A 22,502-nucleotide genomic window follows, 5' to 3' on the forward strand; every position below is an offset into this window, starting at 1 on the left:
CATGAAGTCCCTGCCATTTCACATGTCAGAAGGACACCCCCTTCCCACAGCCTCATCCTAATGCCCTGCAGATTCCAGAGCCTTCCACGCCTCCCATCATGATCACAGCCCAGTCTCAGGGTGGGGTTTGCTCAGGGGGACGGTGAGGCTTGTTCGAATATTAGATTGAGTCCGGGACTTGGCACCAGGAGATCTGAGCTCAAGGCTTGTCCTGCTCCCCACCTCCTCACTGCTCCTCAGCTCCTCCCTGTACCTGCCAGTTCTACGATGTATGGAAATAAACGCAAGCAGATCCTTCCTGCCTTGGGGGTGCCTGGCTAGCTGGGCACCTCAGTTTGGGAATGAGGCATACTGTGGACCTGGGGTTTCCAGCTAGGTGGTGACTGGCTTATTAATTCAGGAAAATGATCCGACTGGGCCATCCTTCTCGCTCCCTCCCCAGAAGCTCTTCAGGGGCTCCAGGGAGATGCACTTTTCTTACTGTGGTTTATGCTACAGAAAGATGCTGCAGACTCCCACCAGGTCAACTTGGCAGGGCCGTGCCCAGTTAATGACTCACGTGCCAACGGTAGTGTCAACCCCCTTTGAAAGAGGTCTCGTGAGACATAAAACTAAAGTCTGCTTGGGCGGAGGGGTTTGGGTGCAGAATAAATGTGGGCAGAAAGGGAGAGAGTTCCCCAAGAAAGCCCAGCGCCTGGAGGTGCGAGGTAGGCACCCCCTGCGCTGAGCTGTGGCCAGGCCATGGAGTGAGAGCCACAGGGCGCAGGGAGGAGCTGGCAACCGTCCCTATGGTCAAAGGGTCAGAGCGCAGGGTGTGTGGAAGCCAGGATTTCTGAGGCACGGAAGCAAATTCTGACTAAGAGATGATTCACGTAGAGTCCCTCAGAGGGTGAATTTAGTTCCTAATGATTAGAAATCAGAGTGGAAAGTGAAAGCATCTGCCAGCCTCCCAAGGGCTGGGGCAGGCCTTGAGGCTAGGCTCCCTCTGGTTGCTCTAACCCCCTCCTGCCCATCCATCCCTACCTGGGTGCTTCTGTACACAGCGAGCAGAAAGCCTGTAAGGGCTTATATGCTCCCACCCTGCTTCCCTGAGCCCTCCCAGCCTTCCCTCCCATCACCCCTTGCCTTCCCTGACCTGTCCCCTCCTGCAGAGGTTAGGGTATCCCGCGGTCTGGCTTGTAGGGTGGCTGAACTGCTGTGGACAGAGCGCCTGTAGGGTAAGGAAAAATGTCAGGCTTTTCTGCCCTCCCACATCAGGATAGATGATGGATCCTTGCGGTCCTGAATGCATGCCTGATGGCGGGCACCTGGAGTAGGGTGTGGGCCTAGGTAGATGGGGTTCACCTGGGCTGAGACTGGGCTCTTAAGGGCGGCGTCACGGGGACGCCAGTAGAAGCCAAAAGAGAAGCAGCAGAAGCCAAGAAGCCGAGAATGAACAAAAGTCGAGAGAGAAGCAGAGAAGGCCGGAGAGCCCAGATAGAGTGAAGACTTGCTGGGGGCTGGGAGGCCTGCCAGCCTCTCGGCCCCCCAGCACCCCTGCCTGCTGTGTACCTGGTAATCCCAATAAAAGACCTGCAAAAAACCACTGAGGACTCTGACTCCTCCTTGACCCGGTCTGCTGGATCTGAGAAAACCTGCACTGTGTCCATTCCTGCCTCCACAGCGCCCCTGCCACTCCTCTGGGCCGAGGAAGTGCAGACCCCAAGGGCTCCATGGCGCCACAGGGCAGGTCCCCGCTGTGGACAGACCCTCTGGATGCCGGGCCTTCTTCCCCAGGCCCTAGGGACTCAGGGTGCTGCAGGGTAGCTCTCAGGGCCGAGGCCTGGTTCTGATGCCCTGCTCAGCAGCTGGCTGCAGGAAAGCGCTCCACGGGCTCTGCCACTACTTGGCTATGACTTTGGGCAAGACCTTCCCCTCTCCAGCCCCGATGCCTCTGCATGGCTACACATAGCACCCCTCTCAGTGGCTGATTTAATGCTGAGTAGCAGGACAACACTAATCACACTGAGTGCCAAATACACATCCTGCATTGTGCTAAGCAGTTTCCACGAACTCACTGTATCCCTGCAACAATCCGATCATTTCCCCCAGGAAACAAGGCACAGAGCGGTTAAGTACCTTGTTCACATTCACACAGCTAGTGAGGATTTGAGCCTGGCTGTCTGGCTCCAGAGTGCCCGCTTGAACCACTGCCAGTCACAACGGGCTCTGCTCTCTTTTCGTGCCCAGCAAGGACAGCCCTGTGGCGACGGCCCTTCCAGGAGAGACCCAGAAAGAGAAGCAGGGGGGCCCTGGGGTGCCGGTTTAAGACACAGACAGGGGCACACTGGGAACGCTTGGTGCCCCAGAGCTTAGTGACTTGGCCTGACTGTAAACCAAGGAGCCCAGATTCCAGGCCCGAGCGCTCTCCAGGCTCAGCAGCTACACCTTCTCCCCAGGTGGGCCGACGGATGCCGCCCTACTACTACCTGGGTAGCGCCTCGGCAACCAGCATCTGAACATGAGATTTCCGCTTTGCCACTGGTGCTGTGAAACGCTGCCCGATTGAGACTTACCACGGCGGAGCGGTTCCCGGAGGCCTCCTGGCAGAGCCCAGAGCTCCTTTTGACTGTAATTGCATAACACACGTCTCCACCCGAGCCCACCTCGTGGGGCTCTGCCCACGCGGCCGCCCCCGGAGCCTGAAGCCTGCTGTGGGAATCACCCGTTTGCGCTCTGCTCCGCCACCTCTGCAGGCTGAGAGCATTAAGAGCAGCTGGGCTATTTTAGGGAGGCTGATCTCCCTTGATACCCAAATTGGGGCGGGGGAAGGGCGGAGAAGACAGAAACATCCTCGGTTCTGCCATCACCCCAGGGTGCTCTCCCATCTGCACGCTCCTCCGACCCACTTTCCCCTGTTGTCGCGCTCGCAGCCCCGGGCGCGGTGTGCGGTCTTGCAGCCCCAGAGTCTGGAGGCAGAAGTTGCCTCCCGCCCCCAGCAGCCCAGGGCCCTCACTGCTGACTCATGCTCTCCTCTGTTCCCATGAAGGTGCAGGCAGCTCCCACAAGCAACAGATCCTGAAGGTTGGCGCTGGCTCCACGGGCGAGGCTGAGGGCAGGGCTTGGGCACAGCTGGAAGGAAGGTGGGCACACTGGCTCACCCAGGTGCTCAAGCTGCCGCTGAGCCCTGCACCGAGCCTGGAGCGCCAATTGCCCCCAGGATGGACAACCAGCCGGGCGCTGGTTAATTACGAAAGGGCAACCTGTGCTTCTAAGCAAGTAGGGGTTACGGCGCCATGTAGCTGCGCTCAGACAGCAGTCTGGGAGCTGTCCTTACTGAAACTAGTAATGCCACACGCCTGACAAGGGGCTAAGACCCCAATGTAGGAAGTACTTACACGATCCAACAACAAAAACCAGACAACCCAATAAAAAAAAAATGGGCTAAAGACCTCAGCAGACATTTTTCTAAGGAAGACACTCAGGCGGCCCACGGACACAGGGAAACTGCTCCGTGTCACTGATTATAAGGGAAATGCAAAAACCACAATGAGGTTCCGCCTCACCCCTAGAGAGCGGCCTGGAGCAAGAAGAACGGAAACAGCTTGTGCTGGGAGGAGGTGGGGAAAAGGGAGACTCGGCCACTGAGGGCCGGGATGCAGGTTGGTGCCGCCTCCTTGGGAAACACATGGAGATATGGGAGGAGAATAAAAATGCAAACCCCACAGGATCCAGCGACGCCTCCCGGGCTTTTACCCCCAAAGAGGAAAACACTAGCATGAAAAGACGTACGTCCTCCCGCATCACAGCCCTGCGGCCCAGTCACCCAGGAGGGGAAACAGCCCAAGCGTCCCCTGACAGGCGGACAGAGCAAGAAACTGTGGTGTGTGCACGCAGTGGAATACTACTAGCTACTGGAAAAGGTAAGATCGTGCCTTTGGGGATGAAATGGATGGACCTTGTGGTGACGATGCTGAGTGACACAAGCCCGAAAGTGAGAGACAGATGTTGGGGGGTTTCACTGACCTGTGGAACAAAAATAATAAAAAGCATACAGTGGAAAAATTCAGCAAATCTTGGACCTGAGTGAAAAAATTTACTGGCTACCAGAAGGTGTGGGGGGAGGGAAAAGAAGGTGGGGGAGGGAGTAGATAGGGCACTGGCAGGGGTGGCTTGGTGGAGGGTGGGCGTATGTGCACATTGGAGGAGTAAAAATTATTATAATAAAAAAAAATTTTTAGGGCCTCCCTGGTGGCGCAAGGGGTTAAGCACCGCACTATGAAGCAATCTGCAGCCTCTGTAGCACGAGTTTGAGCCCCGGCCGGCCAGGGAGCTACCCACATGGCGCGGCAGACCTCTCCTGACTCGCCCGCTGCTCCCCTCAGCAGTGTATTTCAGTCGATCTGCCTGTTCTGCTCCTCACTCTCTCTAGTGAATCCTCTCACCCCCTGAATATCTGGCCTGTGCCCCAGCTCTTGTATGCATAAATATATAAATCTTAAAAAAATTATTTTTAAAGACCTACTAGTACCACTATGATTACTAAGAGCACATCATTGGTGGTTAGCAGTCCCCTCTCCTAATCCTTGCCCTTTGCAGTGTGACTGCAGTTCCTCCCATCACGAGATAGAGTTGAGATTCCCCCCTCCCTGAATCTGGGAGGACACTCACTTTGGCCAACAGAATGTGGCAAAGTGACAATGTGAATAATAAGCCCAGACTAGTCTGCTGGAGGAGTCAGGGCTACAAAGAGCAGGGATGAGCCACCTGAGAAGAGGCCACACTAGGTCACCTGATCAACCGAAGATGCGAAGATACAGAGACGCATGGGGGAGCCCCACCCAGAACAGAAGAACCATCCAGCTGAGCCCAGGTGGAACTGCTGACTTGCCGAATTGTGAGCTAAATGCACAGTTTTGTTTTGGATCAATAAGTTTAGGAGCAGCTTGGAATAAAAAAATATAATTTTTTTTTGTCATACTAACATGATAGCAGTGAAAAGGAAGCAAGATGCTAAGGTGCTTATTTTCTGATCACCCCAAAATATATCAGTAGGATATATTTACTCACAGGGCTCTGGCGTCACCCCGGGGCCACTGCTCCCCACGGCAGAGGCCGCGCCGCTTACCAGAATCTTGGTGGTGTAGGCGCTGTTGATGGCGATGGCGTTGACCAGCAGCTCCATGGTCTTGGCGTTGATGGAGCTGGGATCGGGGATCTCCTTGTAGTGGGTGTCGCCGACGTAGGCCTGCACCACTGTCATGCGGTTGGTGGTCAGCGTGCCTGTCTTGTCCGAGCAGATGGCCGTGGCATTGCCCATGGTCTCACAGGCGTCCAGGTGGCGGACCAGGTTATTGTCCTTCATCATTTTCTGGGGAGAGGGCAGGAGAGAGGGTGACAGTGAGGAGAGGGGCCTGGGTGGGGCTGTCTGGGGGTAGAATGTGGCGGATGAGGCAGAACTGAACCCTGCTCCCTTTGCTTCCCGCACGAGCACGGGGTGCTGGTCGCCGCAGCCTTTGATATCTGGGCGCCTTGCGTGTGCAGCCTCTTCCTTCTCTTACGGAGTCATTTAAAAGAGCTGATTAATTTTCTCTATTAATTTGGATTACAGAAGCAATCTATTTTCTTATGAAAAAACAGAGAAAAGGATGATAAATTAAGGCTGTGTCCTTTGATTACTTCAAATATTTTTCTCTTAATATCTAACCTATTTGACCTATTATTAGCAAGCCTTATTTTATTTTTCTAATCCAGTTACTTTTTATTAAAAATTATTTATTATTATGAGGACTTAGTAAAACTATTGAATTGTATATCACAACAGCAAGAAGAAATGTTATTTCTGAGAGAGTAGTTACAACTTTCTCATCTTGATTTTTTAGCAAGCCTTATTTTAATTAATTAAATAAATATAACCTATTAATAAACCTGAATATTTTACCTAGCACTATACTTGACCTAATTATAAGCCTAATATAAAGAACCATTCCTTATTTGGTTATGGATTTTCTCAAATGTAGCATTTTTCGCTGGTGACTGGTTTTTGATTTTACCAAAAGTAAATACATTTAGAATATATATGTGCTCAAAGACATAGGGAGGTGTCTGAAAAAACATAAAACTATTAACGTCATTGTACTGGGGTGGGAGAATTACAGATTTTTAATTGACATCCTTTAAATCTCTGTAGATTCTATTTACTGGCAATGGACACATTGTCACTTGTATAATAAAAAGGACACCCTTCCTCTAAGTATGGATACACAGAAAATTAAAAATGAATGAATTAACTTTTCTTTTTAAAAAAGAAAACAAATCAGGGCCTCCCCGGTGGCGCAGCGGTTGAGCGCTGGGTTGTGAAGCTGCCCGCAGCCTCTGCAGCGCCGGTTCGATCCCCGGCTGCTCCCCGGCCACCAGAGGAGGGTCCCACATGGCGCGCAGACCTCTCCTGCCGCCCGCTGCTCCCCTCAGCAGTGTCCTTCGGTCCTTCTGCCTGCTCTGCTCCCTGCTCTGGCTCTGGTGAATTCTCTCACCCTCCCGCGCTTCTGACTGTACCCAGTGCTTGTATACATAAATCAATCAATCTTAAAAAAAAAGAGAAGGGATTCCTCTTTTAATAAAAAAAAAAGGATAACAAATCAGTCATAACTACCATCCAGAACTGCTACATCTTCTGTAGCAACATCCTTTCTTGTAAAAGTTATAACAAGAATGGACTCTAGTATCCCTATTACTTTCTTGTATATACCTCCTTTTCTCTCTTCCCAGCTCGCCAATCTAACTTCTTCCAGACTCTCAAGCAAGTATTGGAAATAAAGTCATTCTCAAGGAACCACCACTTTCAATGCAGGGTCTCCTTACAGCGAGACCCTGTCCGGCCAGGAGGGATGTGAAACATTGGTATCAGCTGAATCAGACGTGGCCTGTGCCTAGGAAATTGATTTCCTTTACTCTTGCTTCTCAGTATAACTCCGTAAAACAAGGGCAAAAAAGAAGTGTATCAGAATAATTTTAATAGCAGTCCGTATTAGCGACAAAATGACTACCACAAGATTACACGCTGTTGCAGTTTCTCCTACTGCAACCCGTGCTCGCCAGAATAATAAATGTATGTTGAATAAGCGAGCACCAGCAATTTGAATTTGTAACACATTTCAGTTTGCAAGGAGTCCTCCTGCACTTATTTCCTTGACTGAGGTAATAAGAGTCCCATGAAGTCTGCGGGGATTCTGGAATCCATTCTGGCAATCGAGGACACCGAGGCAAAGTGACTCGACCAGGATCAAAGCTAGAATTTGAACCCAGTTTTTAACCCTCACAGCCTAGATCATTCCATCGGGACCCCTGCCCATCTGTACTGTGAAGAGGGTCCATTGCTGGAGTCCAGGTGTCTGGGTCAGGTAGGGGAGCCACATGTGGCATTGAAGTCGAAATATGGCCGGACTGACGTGAAATGTGCTGTGAGCACAAGGAATATGGTGAGTCTGAGGACATCTGAAAAAATGTAAACGATCTCACCATGGATTCCATGGTGGCTTCATAACAATTTGTACATAGTAGCAGTTTAAGTAAATTATATTATTAAATTAACATAAAAATCAATAAATTAATATATTAATATTAATAATTTAATAACTGTATAATTAAAGTTAATTTAACCTTTTTCTTTTTTTTTTTTTTTGGCTACTAGATTTAAAATCCCCCCATGTGGCATCTCCACGCTGTGCCTGGCGGCTCCCGGGGCTGGGGGTAGGTCCCAACTCAGGGAGGGGAGAGTTTGCTGGCTCAGCTGAGTCTGGGTGCTGTGCTGAGTCTGCCAAGTGACTGCAGGAGTAGCAGCACCTAAGACGGCTGAAGGGGCCAGGTGTCAGGTGCCAACCGCAGAGGGCCTGGGGCCTGAAATGTGTGTCACTCCCCTAAACCAGCTCAGGGCAACCTTCCAGGAGGCCCCAGGCTCGGCTGGGCAGCTGTGAGGGTGCCGAAGCTGTGGGGGCTTCCAAGAACCACCGTCTCAGCCCCGAGCCCTGAGCATCGTGTTGCGACCTGTTAGGGCTTTGCTTTGTGGGATGGAGTTTCTTCGAGAACCCTAAAACAAGGAGCCGATAAGGGCCATATCCTTTACACAGAGCTGCCACTTTCTGGCACCCACCCGGGGATCTCTTTTCTGTCTGAAATTACATCAGAGAGCCCAGCCCAAATTCCAGCCTGGAAAGTGACGCTCCCGGTGCCCTCCGGCAACTCTGCTGAGGCCTCAGAGCCGCCTGGTCCGTAAAGTGCCTGGACGTCTGCCTTTGCAGAGACACTCTGGCACTGGGCTCTGGGAACTGGGAGTGTGGGCCCTGCCCTCTGAGGAGGCGGGGTTGCCATGGGGCCTGGGAGAAGGAAAGAGCCCAGGGTGTGAGCACCTGTGGGGAGACCAGGCCTGTAGGGTCCCCAAGAGGGTCAGATGAACGTTGTCCCATGGAGACGCCAGCCGGCCCAGCCCTGTGTTGGGCTCTGCATATGGCCCCAGGCCTGGGTGCAGGGGGGCTGGAGCTCTGCCCTCAGGAGACCCCCAACACCCAGCCCCTCACTGAATTGCTTTGCAGTCTCTTCAGAAGAGGTGACTTCCATAAAATCCTGCACCCTTTTTGTTTAGAGTTACCTCTTCCAAACTTTAGGAGCACCTCCTGAGCTCAGCCAAGCACATGCATAAGTTCGAGGCCACCGTGGGGCCGTGGGGCCAGACGTGTGCCCACAGCCGGGGGCAGGATGGGCTTGGCCTGCGTGAGCACGGCTGCACTTCAGTTTTGAGGCTGGGGTGAGTGTCAGTGTTTAACAGTCAGAAGAGCAGATGTTAAGATCTCTGCCTTCTTTTGAGAAGAAGCAAAGGTCTGCAGCACTGGGCCCGTGTCTGCCAGGCGACCCAGGCTGGGCTGCACAGAGGCAGCAGCCCCTGTGCTCCTTGAAAGTGTGTGAGTTTGGGGTTTCTGCATGTCTCTGACTCTGAACCCCCATGTGTCCACTCCCTTCCCCTGCGATCTTCTTGGCATCCCAGCACTACCCCGATGACCACCCCTTAGTCCCCACCGGGGGCAGCCACTATCAAGAGCACCAGCCGGCCAGCCCTGCGGCCCCCTCCTCACCTTCACCGAGTAGGCCAGCGAGATGGTGACGGCCAGAGGGAGGCCCTCGGGCACGGCGACCACCAGCACCGTCACGCCGATGATGAAGAACTTGACGAAGTACTGCACGTACACGGGCGTGCACTCGGGCAGCCACGGCTTCTTGTTGACCACGAAGGTGTCCACGGTGAAGTAGAGCACCAGGATGATCACCGTGATGGCTGACATCACCAGGCCTGCAAAGGGTGGGCGGGAGGCGTGCTTAGGGGGGCTCCTGGGCCAGGAGCCAGGTGTGGACTCGGCCGCTGGGCCTCTGGGGTCAAGCAGAGCCCACTCAAAGCCCGACTCCCTTGCTTAGGGTCTGGGGGCAAGTCCTTGATCCTCACGGAGCCTCAGCTTCCCCCTCGGACAAGGGGGATGCGTGTTGACTCCACGTGGTTTTGTGAGGGTGGAGTTCGGGCAGGTCCAGGATGGCGCCCGACACAAATAGGTATTCGTATGCGCTGAGGGCCAGGTGAGGCAGTCAGCGTGGCTGGCACAGAGTTCTCCCATGATAACCATGTATCATTTACTCATTCATTGGACACACACCATTTGGGCGCTGCCGTGTGCAGCCATGCAGTGGCTCTAACTCCAGGAACCAGGGCCACAGCAGGAAAGGGGAAGCTGAGATGATGAGGGGGGCAGACAAAGAACAGACAAATGACTAAGAGCATCCAGATTCAGACAGCTCGGTGACAAGACTCTCTAGGGCCATGTGAGGGAAGATGAGCCATGCTGATAAGAAGACCACACAAAGGTCCATCGATGGATAGATGAAGAAAATGTGGTAGATACGCCTGGTGGAATATTTCTCAGCCATAAAAAGGAAGTCTTTTTTTATTTACTTATACAAGAGCTGGGGTACAGGTCAGAGGGGCAGGAGGGTGAGAGGATTCACCAGAGACAGAGTGGGGAGCAGAACAGACAGAAGGACCGAAGACACTGCTGAGGGGAGCAGCAGGTGAGACAGGAGAGGTCTGCGTGCCATGTGGGTTTCTCCCTGGCCGGCCGGGAATCAAACCCACGCTGCAGAGGCTGTGGACAGCTTCACAGCGCAGTGCTAAACCTGCTGCACCACTGGGGAGGCCCTAAAAAGGAAGTCTTGCCATTTGCAGCAACTTAGATGAACCTGGAGCTCATTATACTAAGGTGAGACAAATCAGACATGGGAAAGTTGAGGTATCTAAGCAGCCAGACTCACAGCGGCAGAGAACAGAAGGGCCGAGGGGAGCAGGCAAGGGGGGTTGTTTTTCAGTGGGTATGGAGTATCAGCTGGGTGGGATGACTGTGTTCTGGAGCTCTGCACAGTGCCTGTGGCTAACACGGTGCTGTGCGCTTCAGATGGATGGAGATGACAGATCTGTTAAGTGTCCTCGACCCAAAATCAAAAACCAGAAAACCGTGAAAGAACACAAGGGCACTTTTGGAGCTGGTGGGGGTGCTCAGCGCCTTGGTTGTGGAGCAGGTACCATGGGTGTGGGCATGGGTCCAGGTTTGTGTGGGTAATGGCACACACAAAACGTATGCCATTTTGGGTATATCGATTATATCTCATAAAGCCAAGAACAAACAAATAAAAAATGCAAGAAGTGACAGGGTTAGTGGAGTGGTTTAGTATGGGTGGCCAGGGAAGACTTCCTGGAAGAGGTGACATTTGAGCAGACAGTGGAAGGACGACAAGCAGCAGTCAGGTAGTGACCTGTGGGAAGAGTGGTCCAGCCTGAGGAAAAGGCAGGAGACACTTTTTTGGGTGAAGAAACTGAGGTTCAGCAAGGGGATGTGACTTGCTCGAGGCCACAGGCAGGGAGGCCCTGTAGAGTTAGCAAGTAAGGGGGGACCTGCCTGGCTTCCCTGAGGTCCTCTTACCTGCTGTAGGTGTTGCACAGGTGCCTACCAAGACCTTGCACCTGCAGCTTCTGCCAGAGGAAGCTGGTGCTGGGGCAACTGGGGTCCCCCTGTTGGAAGTGTCTGGGAGTACACCCCAACATGATGGCCAACACCCAATGGTTGATGTGGGGGTCCCAAAAGCCCGCCTCCTTACTGGAGGGCAGGACAGGCCCTGCACAGCCCCCCACGGGACAGTGGGACTGGGAATTTTCTGGAAACCTCAGCTGTCTGGTTCTCTCCCCAGCCTTTTCCTGTTTCACCTGAGTGCACCCCTCTGTAACTCCCCAGCCCACCCATCTCAGGTTCCCTTCCCGGGAATTCAGGCCATGAGCAAAACAGAAGTGGGACATGAACCCAGGAGCGTTTGCTGTGAACTCTGTTCCTGGCAGGGTCAAGGGCTTGCGAGATGAGCGAGGACTTCCAAGCCCATGGGCTGTTCTCATTCTTCCCCTGGCCCCGGGCTTCTGTGGAGTCTGCTCCGTGGAGAGGATGGAGGAAATCCCCGGATCCACGGCTCCCCCTCTCCCACCTCCAGCTGTGGGGCCCGAGAGCTGCTTGCTGCCCCGCCTGACAGCCGCCGGGGCGGGAAGCCAAGCTCCCGGCAGCCGGGAGCTGTCACCAGGCCCCCAAGTTTAAATATAGATGGCCAAGCTTGTAATTTGCCTCCCTTCTCCAGGCTGTGCTTCCTATAATTAGAGCCGGGAGACAGCCACAGAGCAGCGAGCAGCCAGGTGGGGAGGCCACAGCGTTGGCTGCGTCCTCACCCCGAGGGGAGCCTGAGGCCACAGCAGGCAGGAGGGGCGGCTGCCGACTTCCTGGGCCAGCGGGGCCATCACCAGCCACCACCTGCAGCTCACGGCTCCTGGGGACACCGCCTGTCGAGCTGGGGCTCAGACAAGAGGGGTTTCTCCCTGGGCTCCTGGTATTGCCCTCAACCTCTTCAGCCTTTTTTCCCGCACCGGAGCCAAGGCGGTCAACACGGAAGCGAAAGGCATCCTTGAGGGCCCCTGCTCAAACCTCTGCCGTGGCTCCCACCGTCCTCAGGCAGGGCAGACCCCACAGGATCTGCCCTCTCCAGCCGGCGCAGCTCCGAGGGCCGAGCTCCCAGACATGCCATGGCTTTTGTCCTCAGCCACCTGTGCGGTCGGTGGGGGCCAGGGCCGGGGGCCAAGGCTCAGAGCCAGGAGGAGCTGCCCGCAGAGTTCCCACACCCCCAGCGGTGTCTGTCTGGAGCCCAGGTCGCGCACTGGGCCTTCTACCTCACAACGTGCTGAGCACTGACTGTATATGCCCCCAGCCCAGGTGCTGTAGTAGAGAAGGGCGGGTCTCAGGGACCCTCCTGTGCAAGACCCCGCTTTGCAGGGGGGGCAGCTGGGGCCTGCTCAGGGCCGGGTGCTCCCTGGGGTTGCACTGTGTGCCTGGCTCCCCCCACCATCGCCTGCACTGCACTCACCCGCCTTGCCGATCTGCACCGCCAGCTTGGTGAGCTTGCCCTGCAGCACCGACTTCTCCTTCTTGTGCATATTGGCTTTCTTCTTGTCGTCGGCGTCGCCGCCCTCGGCACTCTTGAGGGGCTGCATCTCCATGGCGGCCGCCCCGTCCTGCTGTTTGGCTGCAAGGGGCAGAGCGTGCACAACAGACACAGACAGACACACAGACACGCACACACGCAGGTCAGTCTGCAGGGCGGGCATAGGGGCAACGCCCTGAAGCCCAGGGGAGTGTGGGGAGACACGTGCTCCCTGGTTGGGCCCTGCATGGTCAGCATGGAGGTCCTGAGTGGGGGGTTGCCTCTTCTAGCCAGAGACCAGGGTCCCAGGAGCACTTGCTGCCCTGGGCCTGGGTGCCAGACACAGTAGGGTGGGGCACAGGCCCACTCTGGATTCCTGGCACGCGTGAGCAGGGGTCTGCTCTGGCCTACAGGTCGCAGGGCCTACCTTAAAGGCCTTGGGCTGTCCCCACACCCAGACAAGGCACACAGGCTCCGGGCTCACTCAGCAGGTTGTTGGGCTATTAAGGAGTCACAAGTCAAGAGGAACAAAAGGGGAGGCTTCAAAGGTAGCAGAGCATGTCCCCACCATGGGTGCCAAGCCTCTCCTCCTTCCGTGTGACACTGACTGGTAGGTCTGGGGCCCAGCCGTAGACCAGAAGGCTCTTGGAGAATCAGCTTCAACTCTCCAGCTCAACAGGCGGCTTAGCTCAAAGGCTGCGGGGTCCCCTGTCCTTACCAAGTGACGCCTCCATTTGCCCTGGCATCACGTGGGCCACAGCTACAACCCCCAAAGACAGCAGCCCCCCAGGGGCAGGTGCGTGGGGGAAGGGCCGCAGGGACCACAGACCCGGTTAATACAAAAGGGTTACCTTTGCTCTGGCTGGCGTCCACATTGCCATCCTGCATCTTACCTACATGACAAAGAATTTGAACAGACAACAGAGAACAGACAACACAGTCGTCATCACGGAGACGCACAGGGCCACGGACATTCACGTCACAGACGGAGGGAGGCCAAGCCCACTCCTTCCCTCCGTGTGGGGACGTGGGGCCCTGCCAGGGTGAGCTGGCCACTGTGGCAGCTGCAGGGCCGGCCTGGTCTCAGGCCTGGAGGGAGCACTCCTGTGGGATGACTTGGGCCCTGAGCACTTTACAGCTTGAACGACAGCCTGTCCAAGGGGCCAGAGTGGCCGGCAGGAAGCAGGGGGCTGGTCTTAGGTCCCCAGAGATTAATTTGGTTGGTGCCTTTTGTGGGTTGAGTGAAGGCAAGGAAGAGAGAGAGAGAGAGAGAGAGAGAGAGAGAGAGAGAGAGAGAGAGAGAAAGAGAGAACACACAGAAGTTTTCAGGAACAGGGAGGAATTTGGGTAACATGTTCTAAGTGTCTGGTTCCAGGAAATGATCCTACTGTCTCCTTTTCCTTCTGAAGGGGTGACGTCACACCACAGACACCCCCTGTCTAACCCCGCTGAGATTGGCCCATGCAGAGGGTGGGCAGGGGCTCCCCAGTGGTAGGCTCTGAGGGCCCCCAATGTGTCCAGGGACCTTGGTGGGGGTGCCCTGGCTCCCAGGGGGTAGGAGCTGAGCCTCCCACCCTCTTTATTATGAGGGTGACTGGCTCAGGCCACAGTAGACAGGGAAAGTTGGGCCTTTGGGGGCCCCTCCCCAACCTCACATAGGTGGTCTGATGCTGCCTAGTAAGGGGAAAGAGCTGAGCTGGGGTCCTCCACCCTGTCACCAGGGCTGCCTGGGAGACCCTCCCAGTGTGGGTCGGAGGCTTGTGGATTGGGTTTGCAGTGAGGGAGGGACTGGAGGTGCTACCTGGTGGCTGAGACACCTGCCTTAGCCCACTAGGTCTGCTGGAGGGGGAGCCCTCCTGCACCTGAGCTTGCCTGGAGCTCTGCCCAGGGCCTCACCACCTCAGAGGGGTCTGAGAAGGTTGGTCAAGCTGGGATGTTTGCTGCAAAGGCGATTCTCACAGCACATGTTCTGGGAGAACCCATGTCACGTAGGGTTCATATATGTCCCCCAGTTTCATCTAGTTTTCACCACAGCCCTGTGCAGTGCTCTGTATCCCACTGACAGAGGAGAAGCTGAGGCTCAGAGAGGGAGACGGCCTGCTTGGGCCTCAGATGTGAATGGAGGGCTGGCACCAAGGCAGACATTGAGAATGCAGCCGCCCAGCTCCTGAGCCCAGGGAGGGGAACAGAGCTGGCCCTGGTGGGACTGGCTCCCGAAGCCCCTGTTTCAACACCACCTTGCTGCAGACTCAGCCTCCACCTCTGTGAAATGGGCAGGTGGCACCCACCCCGGGGCCTAGAGGCTGCCTTAGTAATAGCCATCCGCCTGCCAGCCTTCTGCAGCGGGAAGGACTTTTGCAAGTGTCACCCCTGATCAGCTTCCCGCACCCTGCAGAGGGGAGTGGAGCAGTTTCCATCACTCTCATGTTACAGATGAGGAAACTGAGGCCCCAGAGGCTCAGCGGCGGCCCTCACTCACCGAGCGCCCCGAGAGAGCCCTGCACGTTGCAGTTAGTTCCATCAACACCGCCAGACCTGCTTCATGGGCCACGCAGAGGGAGGGGGTTCCCCAGCCCCCCAATCCCCCCTTTCACAGCAGAGGCCAGAGACCCTTTTTGGAATTACAGAGAATCCCTCCCCTGCTTGATGGTAAATTTCTCTCTGCTGGGTTGAAAAATGAAATAGAAAAAGGCTTTTCAGAGCAAGCAGGGATGGACGGCCCCGTTGATTATTTCTTAAAGTAGCTTTACTAACTGGGCTAAAGAGAGCCGAGGATTGCTCCTGGGCAGGTGGGTTTAGAAGGCACCAGGCCTTCATTCGCACTGCATATTATCAGATGCAGTCACCCGCCTTGCCCATTAGCCAAGCCAGCAATTTCCCCTTTATTTCCATAGTGACCACGTGGCCAGAAAAATAATCACCGATGCATATGTTTGAGGGAGGGAGCGGTGTTCTGGGGGTGCTTTGGTGCAGATGGCCTGGTTTCTCAGAAACAAGGGACTTATTTGGGGCTCTGCTCAGCCAAACGGGGGCTCTCCTGGCCGGCTCGGCCCCCACCTGGGACCTGCAGGGTATTTCCAGGGAGCTGGGGGTGGAGGGCTGAACAGATGGGGACTGCGGCGAGGCCCCTCTCCACACCAGATGCTGGACTCAGTCTACCAAACGGGAGTTTTCCTCGTGCGTCAGAGGGACGTAGGTGTGAAAAGCAGGGATGTGGAGGGTTCCTGGTGAGGGGATCTGATAAACAAGCTCTGGGTAGTGAGGGGTGTGGGGGAGAAGTCACCTCTCCAACCCGCACCTCCAATTCCTCCCCAGGAAGTGGACCAGGACAACCCAGGCGTGCTGGTGAAGGGCGTGTGCAGGCCTTGGCCCTGTTCAAGCTAAGAGGGACGATTTACTATGTGCGACTATAGGGGTGTCTCCAATGAGAACACATTAATAAAGGAGGCGACTGCATGCCTCCGAGGACAACGCACTGTGCCTGCTGGCCAGCTTCTTGGTTGGGGGTCCTGGGGGGTGGAGCCAGAGCAGCCTACTGTCCAGTGTTTCCCAGATCCAAGTCCTCCACACTTGACTGAGAGGAAGGAAGGGAAAGGAACAGTTCTCTCACTCACCAAGGTCCAGCTTGGAGTCTCCTAGCCTTTGAAGACCCCAGGGGCCTTGAGACCTTGTGGTAGCGCAGGGCCCTCTCAGGACTGCCCGCACCACTCTGGGGCGTTGTGTGGAGGTGGGTCCCGCATGGCTGGGTGGGCTGTGCCGTCTGTGATCACACTCCACGTGGATCGCATGGCATGAGGCTGCCTGTTAATGCATTTCTCACATGTACCACGGTGAGAGTGTGGGGTGCTGGTCTGGGGTGGGGACCAAAATTCTGCAGGGCTAAGAAGTTCCCCGGAGGTGCCCAGGCTCTTGTCCTTCGATGAGATCTGGAGTAGCCTCGAGTCTGGTACTAACGTACTGGAGTGTATTGGGGTCTACCACCCCACAAGATTGACCCAGGATGGTCCTGCAGCCCAATCCCGCTGGGAAGCCTTGCGTGGCTCTCTAAGCCTCCATGGCCTATTCAAGCCTCTGACAAGTCCTGCACCGAGGAAGAAACTGATTCTATGTGATGGGTCTTTTCTTGGGGGAGACCTGTTAATATCCTCGTGAAACTCAGAGAAGAAATGCCAGCAAACCCTGGGTCGGGAGGAGGCCCACCTACTGCGGATCACCCAGGGCTGACGTAGAACCCCAGCTCTGCTGTTTTCGAGTTCTGTGACCTTGGACTAGTGTCTGATCTCCCTGGGCCTCAGTTTCCACATCTTTAATGTGGGGACAATAAAGTCTACATCACAGGGTAGTTATGAGGATTAAGCGAGACGGTGAGTACAGGATGCTTGCAAAGTACCTGGCCCATAGGAGGTGAAAAAGGCAAGTTCTCCATTTTTCCTGCATTTTTCTGGGGATACTTGGTGTTTTCTACTATAGTTTGGAAGTGACAGCTCCCTCTCCCCTGGGGCTTCCCTGGATTCGATCTACGAGCTCACTGAGCACAGCGCGCCCTGGGTAGCAGGACCCTCCTCTGGCTCCCTCCTCCCAGCCCTGGGAGTGCCCACATCCGCTGTCCCCACATCCCCCAGCATGACGCATGACCCCCTCCGAAGCACAACACCTCCCACACCCCAAGCTGTCCCCCTTTCTCCTCCTGTGCCTGAAATAGACCCACCCCCGAATTAGCCCTTCTTGGTGGGCAGGGCTGGGCTTGCAGACGCCGCCTGCCCAGACCGGACATCTGCCGGGGCTCCCACCCCATCGCTCTGAGCCCAGGTGGCTCAGCCAGAGGCCTGGGGCAAGGGATGGAAGGATGAGGGGGACAGGCCTTTGGGTTTTCCAGGAGTGGGGAGGAGGAAGCCATAGGACAGATGAGAAACCCACAGCCCTTGGACTCCCTTTGGACTCCCAGGCCCGAGCCTGGTGGCTCTCAGCAGCCCAGGAGCAGTGAGGGCGACTCTTATGCCTTCTAATCTGGGCCGGGAGGTGTCTGAGTGAACAGATGGCTCTGAAGGTGGGAGAGCATAGAAATCAGGAATGGGAAAGCGAGGAGGCAGGTGAACGGCGTTCCTTCTTGCCCAGGATGAGGTCAGGATGCAGCCTCTGGGTACAGGGGCAGCCCCTGCCCCACTCCACCCCCGAGGGGGCCCGTAAGAATGCAGAGACTCAGGACAAACGCAACAGCAAGAAACGCCAGTCCACATCCGGGGACAGAACGAGCCCTGAGCCCAAGCGAACCCCTTGCCGTTTGCTCCGTGAAAGAAAAGACACGTCTACCAGTGGCCCCATGCCACAGGGTGGGGCCGAGGAGCTGAGCCCCGGCCTGGGTGCCCCGTCTCCAGGGCATTTCAGAGTCAAGGCCTGGAGCCTTTCCTGGGGACCCAGATGCCAGCTTCAGCCCAGGTCCAGGCCCCAGGCCTTCCTCCCAAAGCTGGGGCCAGGAGCATGCTTAGGGGAGGGCCACACAGGACGGGATGCTGCTTCTTCAAATCTGAAGCCAAGGTCTCGTCCCTTTTCTGGGCTCCTCGGGAGGTCAGTTTGGCAGCCACAAGCGAGCTGGGAGCAGGTTTCCCGGTCCCGGCCCCTCTCCTAAGCTCCTGGCCCTTGGTGGAGGACGGCTGTCCCTGAGCTGCCCATGCACGTCGGAGGTCTGTGCAGGCCAGGACAGGGACAGGCCAGCCCAGATGTGGGGTAGGGGAGAGAGGCCCATCCACCCGAGACCGAGAGCTCGCCATCGGAGACGTACCATTCACTAGGCTGGCATTTGCACTATCTGCAGCGTTTGAACCTGCCGCACCGTCGGCCGCTGCGGGGTGGGAGGGATGGAAAATGCAGTGTGTCACAATGGAGAAAACAGCATTGACAACGGGGTGGGAACCAGCTTGCGGGGGGAATGGGACTCGAGTCTTAAACGAAAACCTCTGTTGGAAATGACAAAACTCCGTGGGGGTGGGAGCAAGGCCACGGGCATCGTGGGAGACAGCCATGGAGGGGCGTTGAAGTTGAATATGGAGGATGATCATCGTGGTGGGGGTGGGGGTGGCACTGTCCAGGGTGCCCTGCTGACCCAACCAAGGAGGCGGGTCCGGCCAGCGACCCATCAGGGCCAGAGGGGCCTGTGGCCAGGAGCTGACTCAAAATATTCAACAACCCGGCAGCGTGGGCACCGGCCCCACGTGGGCATCTGCCAGGACCGCGATCGCTGCGTTCCAGCACAGCAACTGACCCTGGTGTTGACTTGGATTCCTGCCCCTGATCGGGTCACTCACTGCCTAACCCCACCTCCTTGCTAACCAGCTCCCTAAAGATCAGCTCGGCAGCCCCCACTGAGATGTCCCACCACCAAAAAGGTGACATTGGGCATGTCGCATTTGGTGCAAAGGACTGGGAAGGTACTCGTGAACCTTTAATCTAAAAACTAACATGACATGAGATGAAAATTCCCTCTTGTTCTTTCTTGGGGTGGGGAAGTGGGTTCTGGGAGAAGCAGAGGGCAGACACTGTGGGTGAGGTGGATGAGTCGTGTGGGCAGGGGAACAGGGATAGGCTCTGTTGGGTGTGGGTGGGAGCAGGGGCCATGGGGCCATACGGTGGTAAGTGAAGAACTGCATCTGGGATACGGGGGGATGGGGGCCGAGGGCCGAGTGGAGAGGATGCTATCTGAAATTGACCAGCAGGGCGAGCACTGGAAGGGCAAAAAGGCAGAATGGGGTGCTGCTGGGTCCCGTGGGGCTGGCATCATGGGGGCACAGCAGAGGGTGTGTGGGGCAGTCAGGTGGCCTCTCCAGCTGTGCACTGGTGGGCTAGAGGAGGGACCCACGGGCAAGTTGTGCTCCTGTTCCTAAAAGCCCCATCTACCCTGAAGGGTGTCTTACTGTACCTGGTAGCTGAAGGCCATCCCCCTTCTTCACACCTGTGTGATGATTTTTGAGACATGTTAATGAAGGAGAAGCATGCGTGACCTCATCTGCACACCCGAGTGCACACACACACACAGACCACATGCATGCATCATCCTGGAACTGGGACCCATGGTTGGCGAACTCTAAGCGATGTCCCTGGAGGAAGTGATCAGGAGGAGGGCTGAGGGCCCAGCCTTAGCTGCACTGTGCACAGGCTATGCCCCATCTTCCCTACCATGTCACCTCTGCATGTCCCCCTTCCCTCTGCAAGGACCCCTCGGTCTGGCCAGGGTGCAGTCCAAGGCCGGTCTTTCTACTGGCATTTGCAAAACCACGGGTCTGGTCCATGGGAGCTTCTTGGTGTTTCTGTCCCTCATCCAGGCCCCAGTGGGAACAAGGAACTGAGCAAAGGCACCAAATCCTGCCCAACTGCCCGCATTTGTCCAACTTCCTGCATTTGTCCAACTGCCCACAGCTTGGGGCCACAGCTGGTCACAGTTTCCATGTCATTGTGTGGGCACTGCCCTGGCATGCTCGGATTCTCGGTCAGGACTATGTCCTCAGCTAACCTTAGTTCTCCCTTTGCCTCCTCTCGTCTCTGAATCCCCCAGATGACAGTTCAGTGCCACTGTTCCTGCTGGTGGGGCAGCCATACTCTTAGGGGATCCTGTTAGAAAATGGGTTTTACCCTTGGGAACAAATGACCTTCAGCTGCAGCCCAGTTCTGTGCCTGCATGGCACCTAAGAGTTGGAGACAGCAGGTACCCCTAAAACTCTGGACAGCGGCCTGCTGGCTCATCTTCCTTCCCTCAAGGACGTCTGGTTCTGGGACCTTCCTCTGTTCTTGGGGAAGGAGATAAGACAAAAGACTGAAGATGGGAGGAGAGGCTGTCCCCAAGACTGAGTGTGGGTGTTGGGCAGGGAGCCAGCTATGCTGGGGCCACAGGCACGGGCTTTTGCACTGGAGGTTGATGATGGGATTTGGACTTCTTGTATCTTCTGGGCTCCTTCTCTCTGCTCCATGAGGCACTGGTGTCCTGGGCTGCCAGCTTGCTGCTCTGAGGGGAGCCCAGGGAAGAAGGATACTTGTTTCCAAGGGGGAGGAGGTGCCAGAATCCAGGTGAGGGATGGGAGAGGGCACTCACAGCAGCTGACTTGGAACCACACATTGGCCACCTTCCCCAGAGTCACCTCTGTTCATGTGGGGGTGAGCCCATGCTGGATGGATTTATAGCTGTGCTCAGTGGCATTGAGAAAAGTGGCAGGAATAGGCCTGAGTGGGGGTTTCTACTTGATTTTGGCATGATGATAAGATCAGGTCATGCTTGAGGTCAGAGGCTCAACAAAGTGTTCAAGACTCTTGGCCTGGACCTGGATAGGAGTGGGGGGAAGGAGGGGCCCCCACAACATGACTGAACAAGACAGAGACTGGGACAAGACCCTGTAGATGTAACAGACAGAGCCCTCCTGGCCCAAGCCAGACCTCATGGACATAGGAGGTGACTGTTGGCACAGGGTGTGGACATAAAAGGCACTCAATTACTATTTTGTTGAGTGAATGAATAAACAAACAAAAAAATGTGGCCTTAAGAGCTCCCCTCTTGGCTGGTGAGGGGGCTGGGCTTACCTTTCTTGTCTTTCTTCTCTTCCTCCTCACCGCCTGCCCCCAGCAAGGTAAATATGATGCCAGTCTGAGAGTTCACCCCCACAGCAGTAACCACCATCCGTCCTGAGCCCTCCATCACATGGGTTCCTGTGGGAGGGGATGAAAGCCAAGTCACCATTGCATGCCCAGGCTCTCTCCCCAAAGGAAAGGCAGGAATTCAGCTCCATTCAGCTCCTGGAAATCTGCCTGCTGAGGTCCTGGGCACTGCCTTGAGTTGAGGTTCAGACTATAGATGTGTGGTGGAACCCTCTCCTGAAGACTCCTTTCCTTTCTGTCTTCCTCTCCCCATTCCCTCCCAACCCTTACAGGCTAGGCACAGGCCATGCTGTCGCCTCCTTATTGACAATATCTGGAACCCAACCTCATTCTGCTTAATTCTGCAAGCAGCAAAGAAATGCCAACTGAGCCCTAGACACAATACTTAACGGGGTCCACCCCTTTCCACAGATCTGGGGAAAGAATTCAGGGCTCTGGGATCTGCTCTTTATTTTCCTTATTTTCACAAATGTTGAACTGAAATGTAGCATTTCTCCCCACTGTGAACATAGGCAACAAACCCCAGGCACATTAGCAGGGCCCACGATGCCATTACATGCATCACAAAAGTCATGGTTTTCATTTCACTTTACAGCGGTTGTCAAAATCACTTGGGCACATCTGTCTTTTGTAGTTAAAACAGTTTTTTATTTGACCGCTGACCTGTTATTGACTGGGCTAACAAAGAAGTGTGTAGATTGCATACCATACATTTGTGTTTTTATTGCTTTAACTATTTAAAAATAATTGGCTCCTTTGTGGTCCCATGTGTTTCATTTTATGCATTTCAAGGATTTGTTCTGTGTAGGGGTAGCACTTGCGGACACCATGGCTCCATGGTGCAATGCAAGTCAAGAGCCTCTTCCCTATAATTTTAATTTTCTCAAACCAGGTTCCAAAGGGCCCTAGGATTCTTTCAATTGCAGGTGGGGTCCCCAAGAAGCGGGTGTGAGGGAGGTGTCTGGTAAGAGTGCTTCCACTTCCATTCATCCTTGAGGCTTCTAGGTCAGCTTTTGTTTGAAAAGACGGTCCTGTTGCTACTGTAAGGCAGGCCCCTGTCCTGTGCAGGCTCAGAGAGTGACTGCTCAAGACCACTTGGGGATTTTTCAGCAGATGAGGACAGAATGTTAAGGCAAGCCCACTGCAAGTGCCGGCTCTGTGCACAAGGGAACACTATTTAGCCTTTAAAAGAAGGAAATCCCGATCCCTGTTACAACATGGTTGTGCCCTGAGGACGTTATGCCAAGGGAAAGGAGCTTTCACAGAAGGACGGATATGGCACAAGTCCATGCATACAACTCCGCCACATGCAGAGTCACCCCTGGAAACTCAGGGCACCCATG

The 22,502-nt window shown here is 55.2% G+C and overlaps 1 protein-coding gene across 6 annotated transcripts in view; it reads right to left on the reverse strand.

The window, feature by feature from the left end:
• Positions 1-22,502, reverse strand: part of ATP2B2 (ATPase plasma membrane Ca2+ transporting 2) — a 133,840-nt gene that overhangs the window by 33,865 nt on the left and 77,473 nt on the right. For 4 of the 6 annotated variants that reach the window (XM_037522734.2, XM_037522767.2, XM_054697145.1 and 1 more), the window contains 7 exons: positions 21,085-21,210; positions 19,436-19,468; positions 18,302-18,361; positions 13,374-13,415; positions 12,466-12,624; positions 9,105-9,319; positions 5,108-5,350 (listed from right to left, as the gene is read on the reverse strand). In XM_037522734.2, coding sequence (XP_037378631.1) covers positions 5,108-5,350; positions 9,105-9,319; positions 12,466-12,624; positions 13,374-13,415; positions 18,302-18,361; positions 19,436-19,468; positions 21,085-21,210 — 878 coding nt within the window. The remainder of the gene's footprint in view (positions 1-5,107; positions 5,351-9,104; positions 9,320-12,465; positions 12,625-13,373; positions 13,416-18,301; positions 18,362-19,435; positions 19,469-21,084; positions 21,211-22,502) is intronic. The other 2 variants (XM_037522750.2, XM_037522760.1) reach the window with 1 other exon arrangement.

The sequence above is a fragment of the Talpa occidentalis genome, unplaced genomic scaffold (genome assembly GCF_014898055.3).
Source record: "Talpa occidentalis isolate TD23 unplaced genomic scaffold, MPIMG_talOcc4v2.1 talOcc4.10, whole genome shotgun sequence".
Taxonomy (NCBI): Eukaryota; Metazoa; Chordata; class Mammalia; order Eulipotyphla; family Talpidae; genus Talpa; species Talpa occidentalis.